The 23,196-nt window shown below is 35.9% G+C and overlaps 1 protein-coding gene across 2 annotated transcripts in view; it reads left to right on the forward strand.

Moving 5' to 3' along the window:
* The window catches only part of STK3 (serine/threonine kinase 3), a 264,867-nt gene that overhangs the window by 26,850 nt on the left and 214,821 nt on the right, over positions 1-23,196 (forward strand). For both annotated transcript variants that reach the window (XM_046642576.1, XM_046642577.1), the window contains exons 2-3: positions 9,715-9,795; positions 19,454-19,582. In XM_046642576.1, the coding sequence (XP_046498532.1) occupies positions 9,715-9,795; positions 19,454-19,582 (210 nt within the window). The remainder of the gene's footprint in view (positions 1-9,714; positions 9,796-19,453; positions 19,583-23,196) is intronic.

Here is a 23,196-nt window from a genome sequence, read left to right on the forward strand (position 1 = left end):
TCTTGCTGGGGGTGGAGTATACTTGGTTGTAGGTTTTTTCCTTTCAATACTTTAAATATATTGTGTCCCTCATAGTCTTGCTGGGGGTGGAGTATACTTGGTTGTAGGTTTTTTCCTTTCAATACTTTAAATATATTGTGTCCTTCCCTTCTAATGTGTAACTTTTCTGCTGAGAAGTCAGCTGACAGCCTTATTGGATTTCCTTTGTATACAACTTACTGCTGTTCTCTTGCAGATTTTAAGATTCTCTCTTTATCTTTAATATTTGGCATTTCAATAATAATGTGTCTTGGTGTTGGCCTGTTTGGGTTTATCTTCTTTGGTGCTGTCTGTGCTTCCTATGCCTGGATGTCTATTTCCTTTCTTAGATTAGGAAAGTTTTCAGCTATTATTTCTTCAAATTTCTCCTCCTGCGACACCTATAATATGAATGTTAGTGTGCCTGATCTTGTCCTAGAGGTCCCTTTTATTGTTCTTGTTCTTTTTTATTCTTTTTTCTTTTATCTATTCTGCTTGGGTGATTTCCTCTAGTCTTTCGTCCAGCTCGCTGATCTGTTCTTCTGTATTATCTACGCTGCTATTGAGTCCTCTAGTGAATTTTTCATTTCCTCTCTTGTATTCTTTATTTCCAATTGGTTCTTTTTTGTATTTTCCAGTTCTTTGTTGACATTCTTACTGAGTTCATCCATTCTTCTCCCCAGATCAGTGAGCATCCTTATGACTTTTTGTTCTAACACTTCGTTAGTTAGATTGTTTCTTTCTGTTTCAGTTGGTTCTTTTTTTTGAGTTTTGTCCTGTTCCCTTACTTGGAACATATTCCTTTGCTTCCTTATTTTGCTTGTTTTTCTGTGCTTATATCTTTTTATTAGGTGAGTGAGCTATATTTTCTGGTCTTGGAGAGGTGGTCTTGTGTGAGAGATGCCTTATGAGGCCCAGCAGTGTGTTTCCCTCTATTCACCAGTTCCAAATGTTCCGGGAGTGGCCCCTGTGTGGGCTACATGTGTCCTTCTGTTGTGGCATGGTTATTCTTGCTGCAGGTGCCCAGGGAGTCTAGGCTGTACCCCTAGCCAGCTGATTGTAATTCTCAGCTGTGTGTGGCTACCACGGACCCTTCAGTCACTTTATTGGGCATGGCAAGCCCCAGCACAGTTGGTTGCAAGGTCTTCTAGCACATTTCTGTTGTTTTTCTGTTAAGTGAGTAGGCCCCCAGCCTGGCTTGTTTCTAGGTTCAGGGGCTTACAGTTGCTCTAGGCCTCTGGCGTGCAAGGCTGTTGTCAGGTCTCTCAGGATTGCAGCTGAGTGGGGCTGCCCTCAGGCATGGGAGCACCCATTTGTTTCAGGCTTTGCAAGGTGGGGTTTATCCCTCCTGTGACTGTTTGGGAAGCACAAGTCTTCTGCACTTGACAAACCCCACAGCCCACAGGTGCACACACACTGTCAACACAGTCCTATTCCGTGTGCACTTCCTGACCCCCTGCAGGAGACCCAGTTACCCCAATGTAGTGTCACATTCCACCAATGCCCCACACACTTCACCTGTTCCTCGTGCATGCCCTCCCTGCAGAGGGGCGCCCACTTGCCTGTCTGCAGAGGATCGAGCCAGCCAGTCTATGCAGGCCCACAAGTTTCCCAGAGGCTTGCTGCTTGGTTGGGCCAATCCCTAGGGCGGGCTGTCTGCCCTGGCTGAGCTGGATTAAATTCATGCTCTAGTGGGCAGTACAGACCCTGGGCTAACAGGACTGGGAAGAATTCCAATGGCATCTTCTGCGTCTGTGTCCACATGGCTGGATTAGGTCACAGTAATGGCTTCCAGCCTTGTCTCTGTCCCTGGAGAGGTCTCACCTCTCACTGAGATGTGCCTAGAGCTTATCAGGCGAGTCTCTCCCAAGAAAAGGCTGTGCACCTTTCTTTCTGGTGATTTCAAGTTGCTTCTGAAATGGGTGAATTTGTGTGTGGGCTGTTTAGCAGCTGGCTTTTTCCTGCTTATGTCCGATAGCTTTTCTAAGTGTATTCCCCATTGTAGTTAATACCCAGCAAAGCCCAATATTATGAAACTCGTCTCAGCTGTGCTGAGTCAGAAGGATGCTTATAGCAGTAACGCTCCCCTGCTCAGATCCCCTGTCCCTCCAGGGAAGGCTGTGTAGCTTAGGGTTGCTCCCTGCTGGCCCTGAAGCTCTGTGGCTCATGAGGGTGGCTCATTTCTCCCCAGAACGGAATTTCTGCCTTTTCCACCTCAATCAGCGCTGTCCCTTGTTGCGGGGGTTCTTTTTATCCCGTTTTAGGTTTTCTCTCAGGGGTAATCGTTCCGAGAATAGTTGTAAATTGGTTGTGTCTGTGGGAGGAGGGGAGTTCAGAGTTTGACTATGCTGCCATCTTGACACCAACCTCACACAGTAGCTTTCTATTTTATTTTTTTTTATTGCAGTAACATTGTAAATTTCAGGTGTACATCATTATATATTTTGATTTCTGTGTAGATTACAACATGTGCACCACCCAAAGACTAATTACAATCCACGACCCCACACATGTGCCTCGTCACCCATTTCACCTCCCTCTGGCCTTCCCCTCTGGTAACCACCAGTGCAATCTCTGTTTTTACCACAGTATCTTTCTACTTCACTCTTTCCCACTGCTTGTTAGTCCTCCTTCCTTTTTTAATTTCTTTCTTACCTGGTCCAAACCTTCAGCCACTCTTTTGCCAGTGTCTTTAACTCTTTTGTCAACTTATTCATCTGTGGCATCTGCCTGGCAAAACGCCAAATTCTGCTGTCTCTCTTCTCTTTGCCTACCTTAGGACTTCTGAGCATTGCTGAAGAAAATACAAAACCTCAAAGATTGCCATTTTAAATTCATGGTCTTAACCTCAAGAAGCTCAAGAAGGCCTGTAGTGGTAGTTAGTAATCCTGTTAAACTTCATGAGTTTTGTTTTGTTTTTGTCCTCCATTCTGGTTATTTCAAATATCATCATTACTCTTCAAATCTCAGATTTTAGGTTCGTTACTCATGGCAGATGAACATCCCTCTTACTTAACAAAGCAAATCAAAGTCCGTATATGGGAACTCCCCCAGCTTTCTGCCATCAGCCTTCTGTCTTATCTGTAACTCTGCTCATCCTTCCTTCCTGTTAAAATAGAAGAAGTGGGACTGGCCCTGTGGTGTAGTGGTTAAGTTTTGCACCATCTGCTTTGGTGGCCTGGGTTCCTGGGTTTGGATCCTGGGCCTGGACCTACACTACTCAGTCAGCCATGCTGAGGTGGCAGCCCACATATGAAGTGGAGGAATAGTGTCATGGATGTTAGCTCAGGGCTAATCTTCCTCAAGCCAAAAAAAAAAAAAAAAAAAGAGGAAGATTGGCAACAGATATTAGCTGTTAGCTCAGGGGGAATCTTCCTTAGCAAAAAAATGAAAAATAAAAAAAAACAAAATAGGAGAAGTGTCCCCAGTCCTCCGAAGTTAAGGCACTCCCATCCGTTGTGCTTTGGATCTCATTCCTACCAGCCTTTTCAGGGACGTTCTTTAGTAGTTATCTCTTCTTGTGTCTGGAATTTTAAGTGTTTCCTTATTTTACTGATTCATTCCAAACAGCATTTACACTTATTCAGGTTTCTGATGGTTTTTTGTTTGTTTGGCTTTATCATCTTTTTCAACCTCATGTCTCCAATCATTTATCCTTTCCAGAAACTTCGAGAATAGGATGATCCATAATTAATGTGTCTACTTCTTCACTACCCCATTGTCTCAAACCATTGCAGTCTGGTTTCTGCCTCTACTGGTCCACTAAATTGCTCTTTGTATAATCACCAATAATTTCCTTACCACTATGTTTAGATGCTTTTTTGGTAAATTAATATTGCTGAGATGTAATTTAGATACAATAAAGTGTACTCTTTTGGTTTGGCTTTTTTTGGCTCAACAATGATTTTGAGAGTTGTTCAGTAGCTTGAATGTATTAGTAGTTTGTTATGTCTTATTGCTAAGTAGTAGTTCATAGTATGGATTTACCATAGTTTGTTTATTCATCCAGCAGTTGCTAGACATTGGATTTTTTTCAGATTTTGGTGGTTTTAATAAGACTGCTGTGAATATTTGTGTACAAGTCTGGTGGACATATGTTTTTTTCTTGGGTAAATACCTAGGAGTGGAATTGCTTGGTTGTATAAGTGTTTCTGTAAGTTTATAAGAACTGCTTACCTGTTTTCGAAAGTGACTTTAATTTTTCATTTCCAGCATCAGTGTATGAGAGAACCCCTTGTTATACTTCCTTACTAATACTTGGTATTGTAAAAATTTTGCCATTTTTGTCAGTGTGTGGTGGTATTTTATTGTAGTTATATTTTTCACTTCTCTGGTGACTTACAGTATTGAGTATCTTTTCATGTGCTTGCTAGCCGTTTGTATGTTTATGGTGAAGTGTCTGCTCAAACTTTTTGTCATTTTTGTTTTTAGGTTTTCCTTTTGTTATTGAGTTGTAGGAATTTTTTACATATTTTGAATACAACTCCTGTATCATATACGTGGCTTTTTTTCTCCAGAGTCACTTAGACTAGATGATTCTAAATCAGTGCTTATATATGTGTGTTTCTGTGTGTATGTGTCTGGGATTCAAGTGAGAATAACACGACACCCCCAAAAGCAAGGAAAACAGTGTGTTGTCAAAAGGTAAAATAATCAACAGAACCAGAATTGGAGATGATCTAGATGTTGGGACTATCATATGGGACTTTGAAGTTACAATAATTACTATGTTAAAAGTGTCTGGTGATGAACAACAGCTGTGAACTGTTAGGAGAATTTATCAGAGTGATGGAAGTTATTAAAAAAAAGAGCCAAATAGAAATGCTAGAAATGAAGGTATGAAGTAAACAGAGAATTTAAATTGGTTGATAGTATTGTCTTTTATAGCCTTACTGATTTTCTGTAAACTTATTCAAGTTCTGAGAGAGAAGTGTTGAAATCTCTTATTTTGGATTTGTCCTTTTCTTCTTTCAATTCTTTGTTTTTGTTTTGTTTTCTATTAGCTATGTTTTAGCTTGCTTATACATTTAGGTTTGCTACATCTTCTTGATTAAGTTGACCCTTTTGTCATTATGAAACATTCCTCTTTATCCCTGGTCATATTAATTTTTCTGCCATCTTCTTTGCCTAATATTAATATAGCCACTTTAGCTTTGTTTTGGTTAGTTTAACATACTATGTATTTTTCCATGCTTTTACTTTTAACCTCTTTGGGGCTTTATGGTTAAGGTGAATTTTTTGTAGATAGCATGTAGTTGGGTTTTGCTTATTTATCCAGTCTCACAATCTCTCTCTTCATTGGAATGATTTGACTGTATATATTCAATGTAATTAAGCAATGTAGTTTTGTTAACTAAATTTTTTTCCCCAGTTTTTTTTAGTGGTTGCCCTAGGGATTACAGTATGCATCTTTATTATGGTCAACTTCGGGTTGACTTAATTCTGGTAAAATATAGCAGATTTGTTTCAGTATAGCTCCATTTTGTTTCCCCTCCTTTGTTCTGTTATTTTTGTATATGTTATACCTAAATATACCTAAACAATACAATATTGGAATTATTGACTTAATCTTATGTTTTTAAAGATAAATATGTATCTTTTATGTTTATGCAAATATTTATCTTTTTTTCATACAGAAGTACTTTTATTATTTCTTGAAGAGAAGCTCTGCTAGAACAAATTCCGTTTTTGTTATCTGGGAAGGTCCTTGTTTCCCCTTTCATTTTTGGAAGATAAATTTGCTGGATTTATAATTTTTTGGATGATACTGTTCTTTCAGCACTTTGTTTCCTTTCACTACCTTCTGACTGCTGTGGTTTCGGATGAGAAGTCAGCTGTTAATCATATACTTGTTCTCTTGTTCATGATGAGTCATTTTCTCTTGCTTTCAAGACTTTCTGTCTTTTAGCAGTTTGATACAGTGTTTCTAGATGTGGATATTTTTGTTTTTATCGTACTTGGCATTCATTAGCTTCTTGGATGTGTAAATTAAAGTTTTTTAAATCAAATTTGGGAAGTTGTCAGCCACTATTGTTTTAAGTAATGTTTTCTGCCCCTCATTCTTTCTTTTCTCCTGAGACTCCCAATACATGTGTATTGGTATGTTTGGTGTCTCACCAGGCTCTGAGGCTCTGTTGATTTTTCTTCACTTTTTCTGTTTTCATAGGGGAGATAATTTTATTTAGCTATCTTCAAGTCTACTGATTTCTTTCATCTATCTCAAATAAGCCATTGAGCTCTTTTAGTATATTTTTCATTGAAGATTATATTTTTCAAGTCTAAATTTTACATTTTTATTAGGTTCTATTTCCCTATTGAGATTCTCATTGTTGAGTCATTTTCATGGTATTTTCCTTTAATTTCTTGAACACAGTTTCAAATTTTTGTTTTTGGTGAGGAAGATTGGCCCTGAGCTATCATCTGTTGCCAGTCTTCCTCTTTTTGCTTGAGGAAGAGTGTCGCTGAGCTAACATCCATGCCAATCTTCCTCTGTTTTATGTAGGATGCCTGCCACGGCATGGCTTGATGAGCACTGTGTAGGTCTGCACCTGTGATCTGAACCTGTGAAAACCTGGGCCGCCAAAGCAGAGCACATGAACTTAACTGCTTGGCCACGGGGCTGACCCCTGATTGAATTCTTTTTTTTTTCCTTTTTCTCCTCAAATCCCCCAAGTATATAGTTGTATATTTTAGTTGTGGGTCCTTCTAATTGTGGTATGTGGGACGCCACCTCAACATGGACTAATGAGCGGTGCCATGTCCACGTCCAGGATGTGAACTGGCGAAACCCTGGGCTGCCGAAGCAGAGCACGCGAACTTAACTGCTTGGCCACGGGGCTGGCCCCCTGATTGAATTCATGACGTAAATTTTACATTGTCGAGTGCTGAACACTCTTTTAGTTGTTTCAGGGATTAGAGACTTGTTCTGGTGGTCACTTATCTTGTGGATTGGCTCAATGTTTTTGAGGCTTGTTTTTAAACTCCTTTTGGGAGAATCTAAAGTAGCCTTTGTATTTTGGTAATGTAGTCTCCTTTCTAAAACAAGGCCATTCTGGGATTTCTACTGAATAACCTTTGTATTGTGAGAGTTCTCCCAACTTTTGTTGGTGGGAAAGATTCTCAGCATTGTGTGACCTCTGAGAATTGTTCTTTTTACAGCTCCTTGATCATTTTTTCCCTTAGGAAATTGATTTTTTGAGGCTTTGTAGAATGTTTTTGTAACCATGCATAAATTGACATTCAGCTAAATAGTCAAGGGAACTCCTAGGTAGATTGCTGGACCTCTTTCTCTATATAGCTCTCTTCTGACAAGTATTCTGTAGTGCAAAGTTTATTTGCCTTACGTCCCCATACTCTCATCTCTGTTTCTTCAACTCAGCAAAATTGCTGGGCTCTGTTGGGGTTCCCTTTTCCCTGTGCTGCAGTCTGGATGTAGCTTCTAGATCTAAAGCTTGAGTGATAGTAGAACATACATTATTTCTTTCCCTTTTCTCAGGGACCTCAGTCCTGAAATGTCTGATATCTAATGTCTGAAGACAGTTGTTTCCTATATTTTGTTGAATTTTCTAGTTGTTTACTATAGACAGATAATTCTGGGTTCTGTTGCTTCCTTGTTGTCAGAGTGGAAATTCTGTAATGGACACTTAGAAATCTTTAAGTTGTTTGAACTTTCAATAGCTTTTGACATGGTCAAGTACTTACTACCTTATCCTTCATGACCCCATTTCTTAAATATTGATATTTTCCTGGGATCTGTTTTCTCTTTGACTCTTATTTCTTCTTAGACATTTTCTTGATGATTTTGTCCATTCTCATGTCTTCGGGCTCCATCTATATGCTGATGACACCAAAAATGGTTTTTTCAACTCAGATCTCTCCTGGGATTCATTTATACAATTGCTTACTGGAAATCTGCATTTGGATGAGTATCATTAAACCCATCATATTCCCCTCCAAATTGTTTTTTTCTGGTATTCTTTAGCTTAGTAAATGGCATTGCCATCTACTCATTTGCGTAAGCGAAAGGCTTAAGAGACATGCTCAACTCTTCTTTTTCCCTCATCAACTCATATTTAGTCAAAACCACTTCCTGTTGATTATGCCTCTTTAACATCTTGAATACCTTGTCTTCTCTCCATTCTTACTGCCAGTACTATATTCTGTGCATCCATATTTTGAATCAGCTCCTAAGTAGTTTCCCTGCTCTGCTGTTGCTCACTGTATGTCCTTCTGCTTTACAGGGGAAGTCATCTTTTAAAACAGAGCTCCTTAACATGGTTTACAAGGCTCTTTTTAACCTGACCCTGCTTACCTCTACCTCCTGGTTACTTTTACTTTATTCACACTGAATTATTTTGGTCTTGCACACATGAAGCCTCATTCATACGAATTGTTTTTGGTCTGTCAAACACACCATGCATAATCTCTCTCACTTCTTGTTTCCAGATATCTGCATATGCCATACATGTGGATGATCTTTTAAAAAGCAAAACCAAAACAAGACAAAGAGACATTTCTGTATGGCAAACAGTCAAATAGACCATAAAACTAAAAACTCATAAGTGAAGTCAAAATACAAGTGAAAATATTTGCAACCTAAGCAAAGGCTAATTTCCCTTATATATAGATAAGAAAAAGACCAAAAACTAAGTAGAAAAATGAGCAAAGAACGTGAATAGGTGGCTTAGTTTTATAACTATATTAAAAGATGCTCAATTTCAATCATAGTAAGAGAAATGCAAGTTAAATCTACTCTGAATTACAAGTTTTCACCTAACATATTGGCCAAAAGGTAAATATTTGGTTAAATATTCTGTTGGTGGAACTGTGGGAAAAGACACTCTCTCATATATTACCGGTAGGAGAATAAATTGGTACAAGCCACCTGGAGGGCAGTTTGCTAATATGTATCGACGTACATATATATTTATGTAACATTCCATTGTAGTAGATAAAATTTGTATATTTTAATACCATAATATAATCAAGAAAATTAATAATTACCATATAGTTGTTATAATATTGACTTTATTATAGTACATTATTAAATTTATATTATGACATATGAGTATATGTATAGTATATATATCTGTAATCAATACATATACTTCTGTATTTGTGTGTGTGTGTGTATGTACATGTATGTGTATATTCTCTTGACCTCACAGTTTCACTTCTGGGAATTCATCCTACAGATACACTAGCACATGTGTGAATTAACTTATGTAGAAGCTTATTCATTGCTGTGTTGTTTATGATAGCAAAAGGGAACCTAGATATCCATAAATAAGGGATTGGTAAGTAAGAGATGCTACATCTCTAGAATAGAATAGGATGTAGATGTATGAAAGAAAAGAATGAGGATGCTTTCTATGTATTTATGAAGAGATCTCCAACATAGGTTGTGTGTTGTTAAGTGAAAACAGCAAAGTTTATAACAGTGTGGATAAAAAAGTTAATGTAAAATGCTACCTTGTATGTTAAAAAAGAGGAGAGGTGAAAATACATATTCGTATTTGTATAAAGGTTTCACAAGAAGCTAATAAAAGTGGTTATTCTTTGAGGTGTTTCTGGGGAGATTAAGAACAGGGTTTTTTTGATTTTTGAATCATCTAAATATATTGCTTCAAAAATAAAATAAAAAATATTATAAGAAGTCTTAAGGAAAATATTTTCTTTCTGTTTTTTTCTGAACAGTAAGCTAAAAAAGCTGAGTGAAGACAGTTTGACTAAGCAGCCTGAAGAAGTTTTTGATGTGTTAGAGAAACTTGGAGAAGGGTAAGTACAAGAAATATGAAAGTAGACTTTAAATAATGACAGAAAAATTATAAAATACTATTTTAATATTAATCTTTAACTAGAGGATATTTGCTTGAATTGAAAAGTAATAGTATAGAGGACACATACCTCAACATAACAAAGGCCATATATGACAAGCCCACAGCTAACATCATAGTCAACAGTGAAAAGCTGAAAGCTTTTCCTCTAAATCAGGAGCAAGACATGGATGCCCACTCTTGTCACTTTTATTCAACGTGATATTGGAAGTCTTAGCTAGAGCACTTAGGCAAGAAAGAGAAATAAAAAGCATCCAAATGAGAAGAGAAGAAGTAAAACCGTTTCTATTTGCAGATGACATGATTTTATATATAGAAAACCTCAAAGATTCTGCCAAAAAACTGTCAGAATTAATAAACAAATTTGGTAATGTCACAGGATATAAAATAAATATATAGAGATGAGTTATGTTTCTATACACTAATAACAGAGAAATTAAGAAAACAATTCTATTTATAGTTGCATCAAAAGGAATAAAATACCTAGCAATAAATTTAAGCAAGGAAGTGCAAGATCTGTACACTGAAAACTATGAGACATTGATGAAAGAAATTGAAGAAGACACAAATAAGTGGAGAGAGATTCCATATTTATGGATTCGGAGAATTAATATTGTTAAAAGGTCCATACTAGTGAAAGCAATCTACAGATCACTGCAATCCCTATCAAAATTCCAATGGCATTTTTCACAGAAATAGAACAAACAGTCCTAAAATTTTTATAGAACTACAAAAGATCCTGAATAGACAAAGTAATCTGGAGAAAAAAAAAACAAAGCTGGAGACATCACACTTCCTGATTTTAAACTATATTACAAAGTTATAGTCTTCAAAACAATATGGTATTGGCATAAAAACAGACACATAGATCCATGGAACAGATTAGGGAGCCCCAAAATAAACCCACATATATATGGTCAATTACTTTATGATACAGGAGCCACGAGTATACAATTGGGAAAGGATAGTTTTTTCAATAAATGGTGTTGGGTAAACTGGACTGCCACATGTAAAAGAATGAAACTGGACCCCTATCTTACACCATGCACAAAAATAATTGAAAATACATTAAAAACTTGAACATAAGACCTGAAACCATAAAACTCCTAGAAGAAAACAGAGGGAGTAAGCTCCTTGACATTGATCTTGGCAATGATTTTTTGGATTTGACACCAAAAGCAAAGGTAACAAAAGCAAAAATAAACAAGTGGGACTGCATAAAACTGAAAAGCTTCTGTAAAGCAAAGGAAACCATCAACAGGGCAACTTGTGAAATGGGAGAAAATATTTGCAAATCATATATCTGAGAAGGGGTTAATATCCAAAAAATATAAAGAACTCATATGACTCAATAGCAAAAAAGCAAATGTGTTAAAAAATGGACAGAGGAACCAAATAGACATTTTTCCAAAAAAGACATCTAAATGGCTAACAGGTACACGAAAAGGTGCTCCACATTACTAATTATCAGGAAAATGCAAATCAAAACCATGATAAGATATCGCCTCATACCAGTTAGAATGGCTGTCATCAAAAAGACAAGAGATAAGTGTTGGTGAGAATGTGGAGAAGCGGGAACTGTTTTGCAGTGTTGGTGGGAATATAAATTGCTGCGGCCAGTGTAGAAAACAGTATGGAGGTTCCTCAAAAAATTAAAAATAGAGCCACCATATGATCACAGCATTCCCACTTCCGGGTATATATATGCAAAGGAAATGAAATCACTATCTCAAAGAGGTATTTGTAGCTCCACTTTCATTGCAGCATTATTTGCAATAGCCAAGATGTGGAAACAACCTAAAAGTGTCCATTGATGGTTGAATGGATAAAGAAATATGGTATAAATGCAAAATGGAATATTATTCAGTCTTAAAAAAGAAGGAAATCCTGTCATTTGCTACCAACGTGGATGGACCTTGAGGGCATTATGCTAAGTGAAATAAGTCAGACAGAGAAAGACAAATATTATATAATTTTAGTTACATGTGGAATCTAAAAATCTCAGCTCATAGAAACAGAAGAAATTGGTAGTTGCCAAAGGCGAGGGATGGGGGTTGGGGGTGGGGGAAATGGGTGAAGGTGGTCCAGAGGTACAGACTTCCAGTTACGAGATAAGTAGGTTGTGGAGATGTACAGCACGAGGACTGTAGTTAACAGTACTGTATTATATACTTGAAAATTGTTGAGAGTAGATCTTAAAAGTTCTCATCACAAGAAAAAAAAGTTTTTCACTCTGTGAGGTGATAGATGTTAACAAAAATTATAGTGGTAATCATTTCACACTATATATATATATCTTTCTCAAGTGATTAGATTGTACACCTTAATCTAATACAATGGTATATGTTAGTTATATCTCACTAAAACTGCAAAGGAATAAAAGGAGTAGTAATTAAGATTAGTATACTCTGTAACAGTCTATATGGATCTGTAAAGACTAGATTGTGCTACAGCTAGTGTTTTTTCCGTGTTTATATATATATATATATATATATGTGCAAGAAATATGCTGTGAAATGATTCCCAAGAAGTTTGTTAGTTTATTGCGTATGGCATTCTTGTTAATAAGCTTGGAAGATTTTGACTTTGTTAGGCAAGTGAGCATAAGCCCATCTTTCAGGACATTGAGACTCATTTGACTTGGGGAAAAATGAGTAATAGATGTAAATAGAGTGTCTCTGAGGAAAACAGGATGTATTGGCAGAGGAATAGTTGACATAATTTAGAAATAATGATAAAGAAACCTGTTTCATTTTGAAAGCATAGGGTTATTTAATGAAATGGCAACGTATAGGAGAACTTCCAAAATAATAAAAGGCACAAAACGGAATTAAAATAGCTTAAATCAGCCAGAACAAGGAAAAGGAAACAGAAAACAAAAATACAAAATAATGAGCTACACGTAAGTTGGAAGGAATAGAATGAAATATGTTTTTCACTAAATGTCAATTCTCCCATTAAAAGACAAGCTAGTAGAGCCAATTAAAATGCAGAATCTAGCTGTATGCTGTTTAGAAGAGGCCCATGTAATACAGTGACTAGAAATATAGGGATATTTCCTATTAGAGATAACAGATAAGAAAGAGAAAAATCATACAAATAACAAAAAGAAAGCAAAAGTGGCAATGTTTGTCAGGTAAATTACTTAAAGTTAAAAGAACTCAAATAAATAAAGAGGGGATAAATCCAAACAAAGAATAAAGAGGGACATTAGGTAATGGTATAAAAGACAACTTATAATGAAACATATGCGTCAGTCAGCATGACAGTTAAATTTGTGAAGGAAAGCTGTTAGAAACAGAGGAATCTAATGTGTATTCATATAAGAGATTTTAATATTTCTTTTTCAGAACTGGACAGGATAATAGGAAAAAGAGAAAGGACATATAGTTATTAACTATAATCAATAAACTTGAATATATATAAAAATATATGTAAAGTATATATCTATACTTATATAACTATATGTATTCTTGCATTCCTCCTTCTTTTTGGTATGTTCATGGACCATTGATTAAAAAACTAACAAATTTTAAAAAAGATTTTTAGGTCATATTTCCAGTTATAGTTACTGAAATTAGAAATAATTATAGTATGATAAAACCCACACTTACTGGAAATTAGGAAACATAGTCTGAGGTAACCTGTAGATTGAAGAGGAAATTACAAATTATCGAGAAAACCATGAAAAGAAGAATAAATCATACTGATATCTATGGAATCCAGCAAAGCTGTCATTAGGGGAAAATATTTAGTTTTAAATTCCTACATTACTAAAGAAGAAAGACACCCCCCCCCCCCAAAAGAACTAGTGCTTAAATATTTAAAGAACGTAGAAAAAATAATAAAACATACCAAAAGATCCTAAGAAGAGAAAATTCATAAAGGAAAAGGCTAAATTTAATGAAATAGAAAATAAAAAATTAGAAATGATAAATACATACAAAAGCTGCTTCTTTGAACAGGTCAATAAAATAGTTAAATCTCTTCTGACTTTGACAAATGAAAAAAGAACAAAAATATAGAAGAATTAGAATAAGGAAGAAGATACACCAGTGATAGAGAAACAATTTTAGCTGGGATCCATTCAGGGAAGGAAATTCTGGGAAATGTGGTTCCCAGCTTCTGTTTTGCAATGACGAGGAAACCTTAGAAGAGAGTGATGATTTTGCTTAATTGACAATAGATAATCTAGCACTGAATTCTATATTAGCTTTTGAGGGGATATACATATGTATGAACATTTACATACATATATACATGGCTTTTAAGGGAAGGTGTATATATGTGTCTGCATATATGTGTATAAATTAGGACTGTACACACATATACACACACACACCCCTCCACACACACACACCTACCCAAAGGTGACTTTATGTAGCAAACTAAAATTACTTCAGAAAGCCCAAAGAAACAGAGGCTAGGATGAATTTCATTTTGTTAAAGTAGCTGCTTTATCACTTACTTTTCACTTATTTTAAAAGATTGTAAATTTGTTTCTGCATAGCTTCCTAATTTGGAAACATTACGTGTCTTCCAATGGCTTACGCTTCTTTTTCTTTTCTAGAAATACTGTAGTGAGAAGAACATGATCTTTGGAGTTAGAATGTGTTTGAATTCTGGCCCTTGCTGGTTACCAGTCTCTGTTTCCTCATCTTTTTTTATTTTATTTTTTATTATTTTGTTGAGGTCATGTTAGTTTATAACCTTGTTTAAATTTCAGGTGTACATCATTATCTTTCACCTTCTGTATAGATGGCATCGTGTTCACCATACGTATGTGCCCCTTTACCCCTTTTGCCAACCTCCAACCCCTTCCTCTCCTGTAACCACCAATCTGTTGTCCTTATCTATGTGTTCATCTTCCACATATTAGTGAAATCGTGTGTTGTTTGTCTTTCTTTGTCTGACTTATTTCGCTTAGCATAATACTCTCAAGGTCTATCCATGTTGTCACAAGTGGCACAATTTTGTCTTTTTTTATGGCTGAGTAGTATTCCATTTGTGTGTGTGTGTGTGTGTATACACACCATATCTTCTTTCACATTCACATCCATATTCATCTATTGATGGGCACTTGGGTCGCTTCCAAGTTTTGGTTATGGTGAATAATGCTGCAATGAACGTAGGGGTGTATATATCTTTTCAAGTTAGTGTTTTCACGTTCTGTGGATAAATACCCAGAAGTGGAGTACCTGGATCATATGGTATTTCTATATTTAATTTTTTGAGAAATCTCCGTACTGTTTTCCATAGTAGCTGTACCAATTTGCATTCCCACCAGCACTGTCTAAGAGTTCCCTTTTCTCCACATCCTCTCCAACACTTGTTATTTCTTGTCTTTTTAATAATAGCCATTCTGACGGGTGTGAGGTGAAATCTTATTGTAGTTTTGAGTTGCATTCCCTTAATAATTAGTGATGTTGAACATCTTTTCATGTGCCTGTTGGCCATCTGTATATCTTCTTTGGAAAAATGTCTGTACATATTCTCTGCCCATTTTTTGATTAGATTGTTTTTTTTATTGTTGAGTTGTATGAGTTCTCTATATGTTTTAGAACGTGACCCCTTATCAGATATATGATTTGCAAATATTTTTTCCACTTGGTGGGTTGTGTTTTCATTTTGTTGATGGTTTCCTTTGCCGTGTGAAAGCTTTTTAGTTTGATGTAGTCCCATTTGTTTATTTTTTCTTTTGTTTCCCTTGCCTGAGTAGACATGGTATTCAAAAAGATGCTGCTAAGACCAATGTCAGAGTGTACTACTTATGTTTTCTTGTAGGAGTTTTATGGTTTCAGGTCTTATGTTAAAAGTATTTAATCCATTTTGAGTTAATTTTTGTGTATGGTGTAAGATAGTGGTCTAGGTTCATTCTTTTGCATGTGGCTCTGCAGTTTTCTTAACACCATTTATTGAACAGATTTTCCTTTCCCCATTGTGTGTTCTTGGCTCCTTTGTCAAAGATTAGGGGTCGATAGATATATGGTTCTATTTCTGGGCTCTCAGTTCTGTTCCATTGATCTGTTTGTCTGTTTTTCTGCCAGTACCATGCTGTTTTGATTATGATAGCTTTAAAGTATATTTTGAATTCATGGAGTGTGATACTTTCAGCTTTGTTCTTTTTTCCCAAGATTGCTTTGGCTATTTGGGGTCTTTTGTTGTTCCATGTAAATTTTAAGATTCTTTGTTCCATTTCTGTGAAGATGTCATTAGGATTCTGATTGGGATTGCATTGAATCTGTAGATTGCTTTAGGTAATATGGACATTTTAATTATGTCTGTTCTTCCAGTCCATGAGCATGGAATATCTTTCCATTTCTTTATGTCTTCTTCAGTCTTTTTCAATAATGTCTTACAGTTTTCAGTGTTATAAGTCTTTCACCTAGTTGGTTAAATTTATTCCTAGGTATTTTATTCTTTTTGTTGCAATTGTAAATGTGATTGTATTCTTGATTTCTCTTTCTGTTAGTTCATTTTTAGTGTATAGAAATGCCACTGATTTTTGTATGTTGTTTTTGTACCTTGTAACATTACTGTCTTCATTATTTCTAATACATTTTTGGTAGACTCTTTAGGGTTTCTTATATGTAGAATCATGTCATCCACAAATAGGGACAGTTTTACTTCTTGCTTTACAATTTGGATCTCTTTTATTTCCTCTTCTTGCCTAATTGCTCTGGCTAGGTCTTCCAATATTGTGTTGACTAAGAGTGGCAAGAGTGGAGTTCCTTGGATTGTTCCTGTTCTTAGAGGAATAGCTTTCAGTTTTTAACCATTGAGTATGATGTTGACTGCGGGTTTGTCATATATGGCCTTTATTATGTTTTGGTATTTGCCTTCTGTACTCATTTTATTGAGTTTTTATCATAAATGGATGTGGAATCTTGTTAAATGCTTTCTCTGTGTCTGTTGAGATGATCATGTGATTTTTTATTCTTCATTTTGTTAATGTGGTATATCCCATTGATTGATTTGCGGATGCTTAACCATCCCTGCATCCCTGGTATAAATCCCACTTGATCATGGTATATGGGCCTTTTTGTGTATTGTTGTATTTGATTTACTAATATTTTGTTGAGGAGTTTTGCATCTATGTTCACCAATGATATTGGCCTGTCATTTTCCTTTTTTGTGTTGTCCTTGTCTGGTTTTCTTATCAGGGTGATGTTGGCCTTGTAAAATGAGTTAGGAAGCATCACATCCTCTTCAGTTTTTTGAAAGAGTTTGAAAAGGATAGATATTAAATCTTCTTTGAATGTTTGGTGGAATTCACCAGAGAAGCCATCTGGTCCTGGACTTTTGTTTTTTGGGAGAATTTTGATTGCTGTTTCAATCTCTTTACTTGTGATTGGTTTATTCAGATTCTCTATTTCTTCTTGATTCGGTTTTGGGAGGTTGTATGATTCTAAGAATTTATCCATTTCTTCTGGGTTATCCAAGGTTGGATGGATAGGTTATCCATCTTCTAGGTTGGTGTATAGCTCTTCATAGTATTCTCTTATAATCCTTTTATTTGGTATCCTTTGTAATTTCTTCCCTTTCATTTCTGGTTTTATTTAGTTGAGACCTCTCGCTTTTTTTCTGAGTGAGTCTGCCTAAGCATTTGTCAATTTTGTTTATCTCTTCAAAGAATCAGTTCTTAGTTTTGTTGATCCTTTCTGTTGTCCTTTAGTCTCTATTTCATTTGTTTCTGCTGTGATTTTTATTATTTCCTTCCTTCTACTCACTTTGGACTTTGTTTGTTCTTTTTCTAGTTCTTTTAGATGTAGTGCAAGCTTGTTTGTTTGAGATTTTTCTGCTTTGTTGAGATAGGCCTGTATTAAAATTTTCCGCTTAGTACTGCTTTTGCTGCATCCCATTGCTTTGGTATGTTGTGTTTTCATTTTCATTTGTGTCTAGATATTTTTTGATTTCTCCTTTGATTTCTTCATTGACCCAATAGTTGTTCAGTAGCATGTTGTTTAGTTTCCACATATTGTGACTTTTCCAACTTTCTTCTTGTAGTTTTAGTTTTGTAGCATTGTGGTAGGAAAACATGCTTGATTTGTCTTTTTAAATTTATTGAGGCTTGTTTTGTTTCCTAACATATGGTCTGTCTTTGAGAATGTTCCATGTGCACTAGAGAAGAATGTGTATTCTGCAGTTTTGGGATGGAATGTTCTCTCTATATATCTATTAAGTCCACCTGGTCTAGTGTTTCACTTAAGGTCCCTGTTTCCTTGTTGACTTTCTGTCTCGTTGATCTATCCATTGATGTAAGTGGTATGTTAAAGTCCCCCACTATAATTGTGTTGCTGTCGGTTTCTCCCTTTAGGTCTGTTAATAGTTGCTTTATATACTTTGGTGCTCCTATGTTAGGTGCATATATATTAATAAATGTTATGTCTTTTTGTTGGAATGTCCCTTTTATGAATAGATAATGTCCATGTTGGTCTTGGTAATTGTTATCCTTTTGGGCTTGAAGGCTCTACTGTCTGATATAATTATGGCTACAGCCGCTTTCTTTTGGTTTCCATTTGCTTGGAGTATCATCTTCCATCCCTTCACTCTGAGCCTGTGTTTATCTTTAGTGCTCACATGGGTCTCCTGGAGGCAGCATATTGTTGAGTCTTGTGTTTTAATCCATTCAGCTATTTTGTGTCTTTTGATTGGTGAATTTAATGTATTTACATTTAGAGTGATTATTTATATATGAGGGATTAATACTGCCATTCTGTTTTTCATTTTCTGTTTATTTTTCCTCATCTTTTAAAAGGGTTATAGTAGTAGTTTTACTCACGATTGAGAGGGCTGAATTTGATAATGCTTGTAAAACATCAAGCATAGTACCTGGTGGACAATAAGAACTTCGTAAATGGTGGCAGTTTTTACCTCATCTTCTAATTCATACCAAAGTACAAATGGCTTCCCTCTCTTGTTGTTTTTGCTGGTTAAAGCACATGAATATTTAATTGGCAAAGTTTCAAGAGTTATAGCAGAGACTGGTTTTGGGCAAGTGTCCATTAGATCTACTACTCATTTTATTTACCTATGAGTGTGTGATCTTGCTCATGAGGAGGAGAAAGTAGTGAAAGGAGCATTTGAGGATACCTTGGATCTCTAACTTAGCAGGGGACCAGATTTCCTGTTTCTCTAACTTTGGTATCACGTGGTGCTCAGCTGGGGGTTTCAGTTGTTCTTAAGCACTTGAACAGGAATGGGACTTTGATATGCTGGGTATGATTTTGTTTAAGGTGAGATCGGCCTTGTCTCCTAACTTGAGACTTTGGCTGTTTGTAGTCTACATTTCATTCTTTTAATTTCTGCTTATATCTTTTTAATGCTGCAGTCCTTTGAGTTGGCAAACCATGTGTCTGTTTCTTTCATTCATAAGAAAAACAGCAAATCTTTATATGTTAACCTGATGATTTTAAGTCTATAATTGAAATATTAAAGCTTGGGTATAATTCACTTTTCTTGTTATTTGTTTACTTTGATTTTTCATTACTAAGTAGTGTTTTAAACTAGAAATGACTACATGCAAAACTCAGATTTTTTTTTCTAATAGTTATGATGTTTGAATAGAAAAAATAAAGAAATATCTTGGTTTCTTGTAGGTCTTATGGAAGTGTATTTAAAGCAATACATAAGGAATCTGGTCAAGTTGTTGCAATTAAGCAAGTACCTGTTGAGTCAGATCTTCAGGAAATAATCAAAGAAATTTCCATAATGCAGCAATGTGACAGGTATGAAGAGATTTTATTTACTTTCATTTTGATGAGTTTTGCTAATAATGTGTAATAAATGTGTTCTTTGGTCATCTGTTTAGTTTTCTTTTCTGACTTCCCATCAGAAGTGCCACTAATCCTTCAAGGAAGATGAGGATAGCATTGTATGGTTGTCATTAGGACTTAACAGCTCTAAAGAAGAATTGATGTTATAAAGCAACATGTGGTAATATAAAATATTCAAAAAGTTTTCTCATTTTCAGAGCAAATTTATGCATGAAAATTATTTTTGATGTTAACTGGCTATTTACCAGTCTTTTTTTTTTTTTTGAGGAAGATTAGCCCTAACATCTGCCACCAATCCTCCTCTTTTTGGTGAGGAAGACTGCACCTGAGCTCACATCTGTGTCCATCTTCCTCTACTTTTTTTATGTGGGACACCTGCCATAGCATGGCTTGCCAGGTGGTGCGTAGATCTGCACCTGGGATCTGAACTGGCAAGCCCTGGGCTGCTGAAGCGGAACGTGTGACCTTAACTGCTGTGCTATTGGGCTGGCCCTGCATTTAACAGTCTTTTTTGTATAATTTTACCAATTAAAAACATTCATGTTTTATGTAACTCTAATTCATTCAATAAACATTCACTGAACATCCTCAGTGGGCCAGGTACTGTGCCAGGATCTAGGAATAGCAAGAGAACTAAGATAATGCTTTTCTTCTTGAGGGAGGGGTAATCTAGTTGAGAAGTCAGATACTTAAACCAATAGCTATAATACAGCACAGTCACTGTACTGACTGGTGCATGGGATAATGTGAGAACAAGGAGATAGGACACCTACCTCAGCCAGCAGCCAGAAAGCCTTGAATGCTGAGGAGGAGTTAATTTGATGAGGAAATCGAAGGATGAGAGAGAATAAAGAGTATTACAGGTAGAGTGGTGAAAAACAGCTCACTGGTATGTGCTGTTCCCACAAGGTTTAGGATTACTGGAGTGGAAAGTATGAGACAGAGATTGGTGTGAAATGAGTTTAGATAGGTGAATGGAGCTGATCACGAGGATCTTATATGCTCCATTAAGTTGCTGGGTCTTTATAATGGGTGCAGGGTGTATAAAGTAGGACTATGTTTAGCCTGTAGTTGTTTAATCAAAGGGAGATTTATTATTCCCCCTTTACAAAAGGTCCAGAGTTAGGACTGTTTTAGGAGCAGCCAAGTAACAACTGTCTCAGGCTTCTTTTCTTATACTGTGCCATCCTTAGTAAGTGGCTTCTGTCCTCATCCTTACTATCTCATGGATATAAGAGGGTTGCTCTAGCTCCAGCCTTATGTCTACATTCCAGGCAGGAGGAAGAAGAAAAGAAGCAGGAGACGAGTTTCCCAGAAACCCTCAACTTGTGTTTTATTCATCAGAATTGAGTCACATGGTGAATTAGAGCTTGTGACTTAGGGGAGTCTGGACACATTGTCATCCCTAATCAGATCAGGGCCTTATTAGTAAGAGACCTATGGAAAAATTTCCCTTCCAACTGTGTTTAAGATCCATATATTATAAGCTCGTTATCTAATGATGTGACTGAATAATCCTAGAGGAACTTTGTTACTTTGGTCTGTTTGATTTTGCTTTTCTTTATTGTGTGCTATATGGTTAGATTATATTACATATTTTCCATAAAGGCTGTATTAACTGGAAATTCAAGTGGGTATAGAAAAAAATGATACATTCCTCAACCCCCAAATAAAAACATATATCTGTAGTTTTCCCAGACCTTGCTGTTAATTTGGTAACTTGATAAGAATGTGGTTCCCAGAGTTTGATGTAGAAAAGGAAAGATTGAGCATAGTGTAGTGTTGAGCTCATCAGATGCTTAATACTTGTGTGTTGCTGTTATTATTTTATTATTTATTGTTATGATTAAAAATAGTTCAGGGACAAAATCGTGGCGTTCTGTAGAGATTTTAATTGAATGTGATCTAGGACAGACAGGGTCTCAAATATTGCTTATTATACATCTCTTCCCCTAACCTCTGTGCATCTTGGATCCTATCAGATTTGTGCAACAGGTTCCTGTTTGTTCACTTTGTCTTTCATTTTTGCCTCCTCCAACCCATTTTCTTCCCTGAAACTAGAGTGATCTTTCTAAAATGCAAATCTAGTGAAGCCATTCCCTGTTTAAAAGCCTTAAGTGGCTCCCTACTGCCTAGATAGATCCAATCTCCCTAAGGCTGACATACAGGGTCCTTTGTGCTCTGGTCAGTGCTTTGCTTCCGGTCTTCTCTCTTATGTGAGTTTCTCTTTTAAGCACCTGTTTACTTGTATTCTCTGCCATTTGACTCTTAAATTCTTTGAGTTTGGGATTATGTCTTACTAAGTGCCCTTGAATCCTGCCACATGGCAGGTTACTCAAATACTGATGAATATTACTAATTCCTGTCTGGGTGACTCAACTGAAATATCTGAAGGATGTCAGATTTAACGTTCTATAAGGAAGTTTTTAATTGTTGCAGACAAATCTTTCAAATTCCTGTTCTGTTAATAGCATCATCATCTACTTAATCTTTCAACAACAAAACTGAGAATCATTTTTGTTTCTTTTCCTGATACTTCTGATGATACTAGATCTTATAGATTCTTCTTCTGAAATGTCTTCACTGTCTTTATCCTTCTCTTCATTCCTTGAAAGAAGGAATCATCTTTCTTAGCACACATTACAATGGCTAGCACTGTACTTTTTGTTGAATGAATATGAATGGAATGGTATGCATAAGGAGTGTGGGAAAGAGTATTGTAGGTTGAGGGAGCCTTAAGGAAGTCTGATCCTTGTTCTTGTTGTGTACTGTAAACTCCTAAGGGAAAAGAAAAGTAAAGAATAAAAGGGGAAGAAAATATGAGTAAAATTCTAGAAATTTTGTACCACTTTATAGCAGAATGCCTTGTATGTAGTAGATACTTCTCAAATATTTATTGAATGAAATAAATAGATTGTGAAACAAATAGTGATAAAACAATGATTCCTATCTTTTAGATTTAACTTTCAAATTCATACTGTACATATGAAATAGTGAAGGATCAAAAAAGTTAGTTGGTTAAAAGATCCTCAAAATGCTAAAAGATGGGGCAAATGAAAAATAAGCTAGGAAGTGACAGGAGCAAGCATTACATTTTAGCTACTAATTACCAGTATTAATGTAGATCTGTTATTGAGAAATTGGCGTAGAAATGGTTCAGAAGAAAACAGTACAAACTGAAAAATTCCCGTATAAAACAGTGGTATATTGGTTAGAGAAAATGAGATTTGCATTTCTGAAACTGGAATATTTTTATAAGTCTATTCAGCTGTTTGGCATTTGGCAAATTGTCTTGCTTTCTATACTCTAAAAAGAGATCAAAGGGTGTTTAATTTTTTTTTGTTCATTTTTAGTGAATATTAAATGTCTTTAATACTGCATTTTGGCATAAATATTTGAGGGAGCCCATTTGCATTGTTTATTGCTAAATCTTCTGTGCCTAGCCCAGTGCTTTGCACAGAGTAGGCATTTAATAAATATTTGTTGAATGTATAATCATAGATTGTTAATGCTAGACCGGACCTCTGTAAGTCTATTAGTTTAGAGTTTTTCAAATCTACCCTGCT

This window comes from Equus quagga, chromosome 16 (genome assembly GCF_021613505.1).
Source record: "Equus quagga isolate Etosha38 chromosome 16, UCLA_HA_Equagga_1.0, whole genome shotgun sequence".
NCBI classification, from domain to species: Eukaryota; Metazoa; Chordata; class Mammalia; order Perissodactyla; family Equidae; genus Equus; species Equus quagga.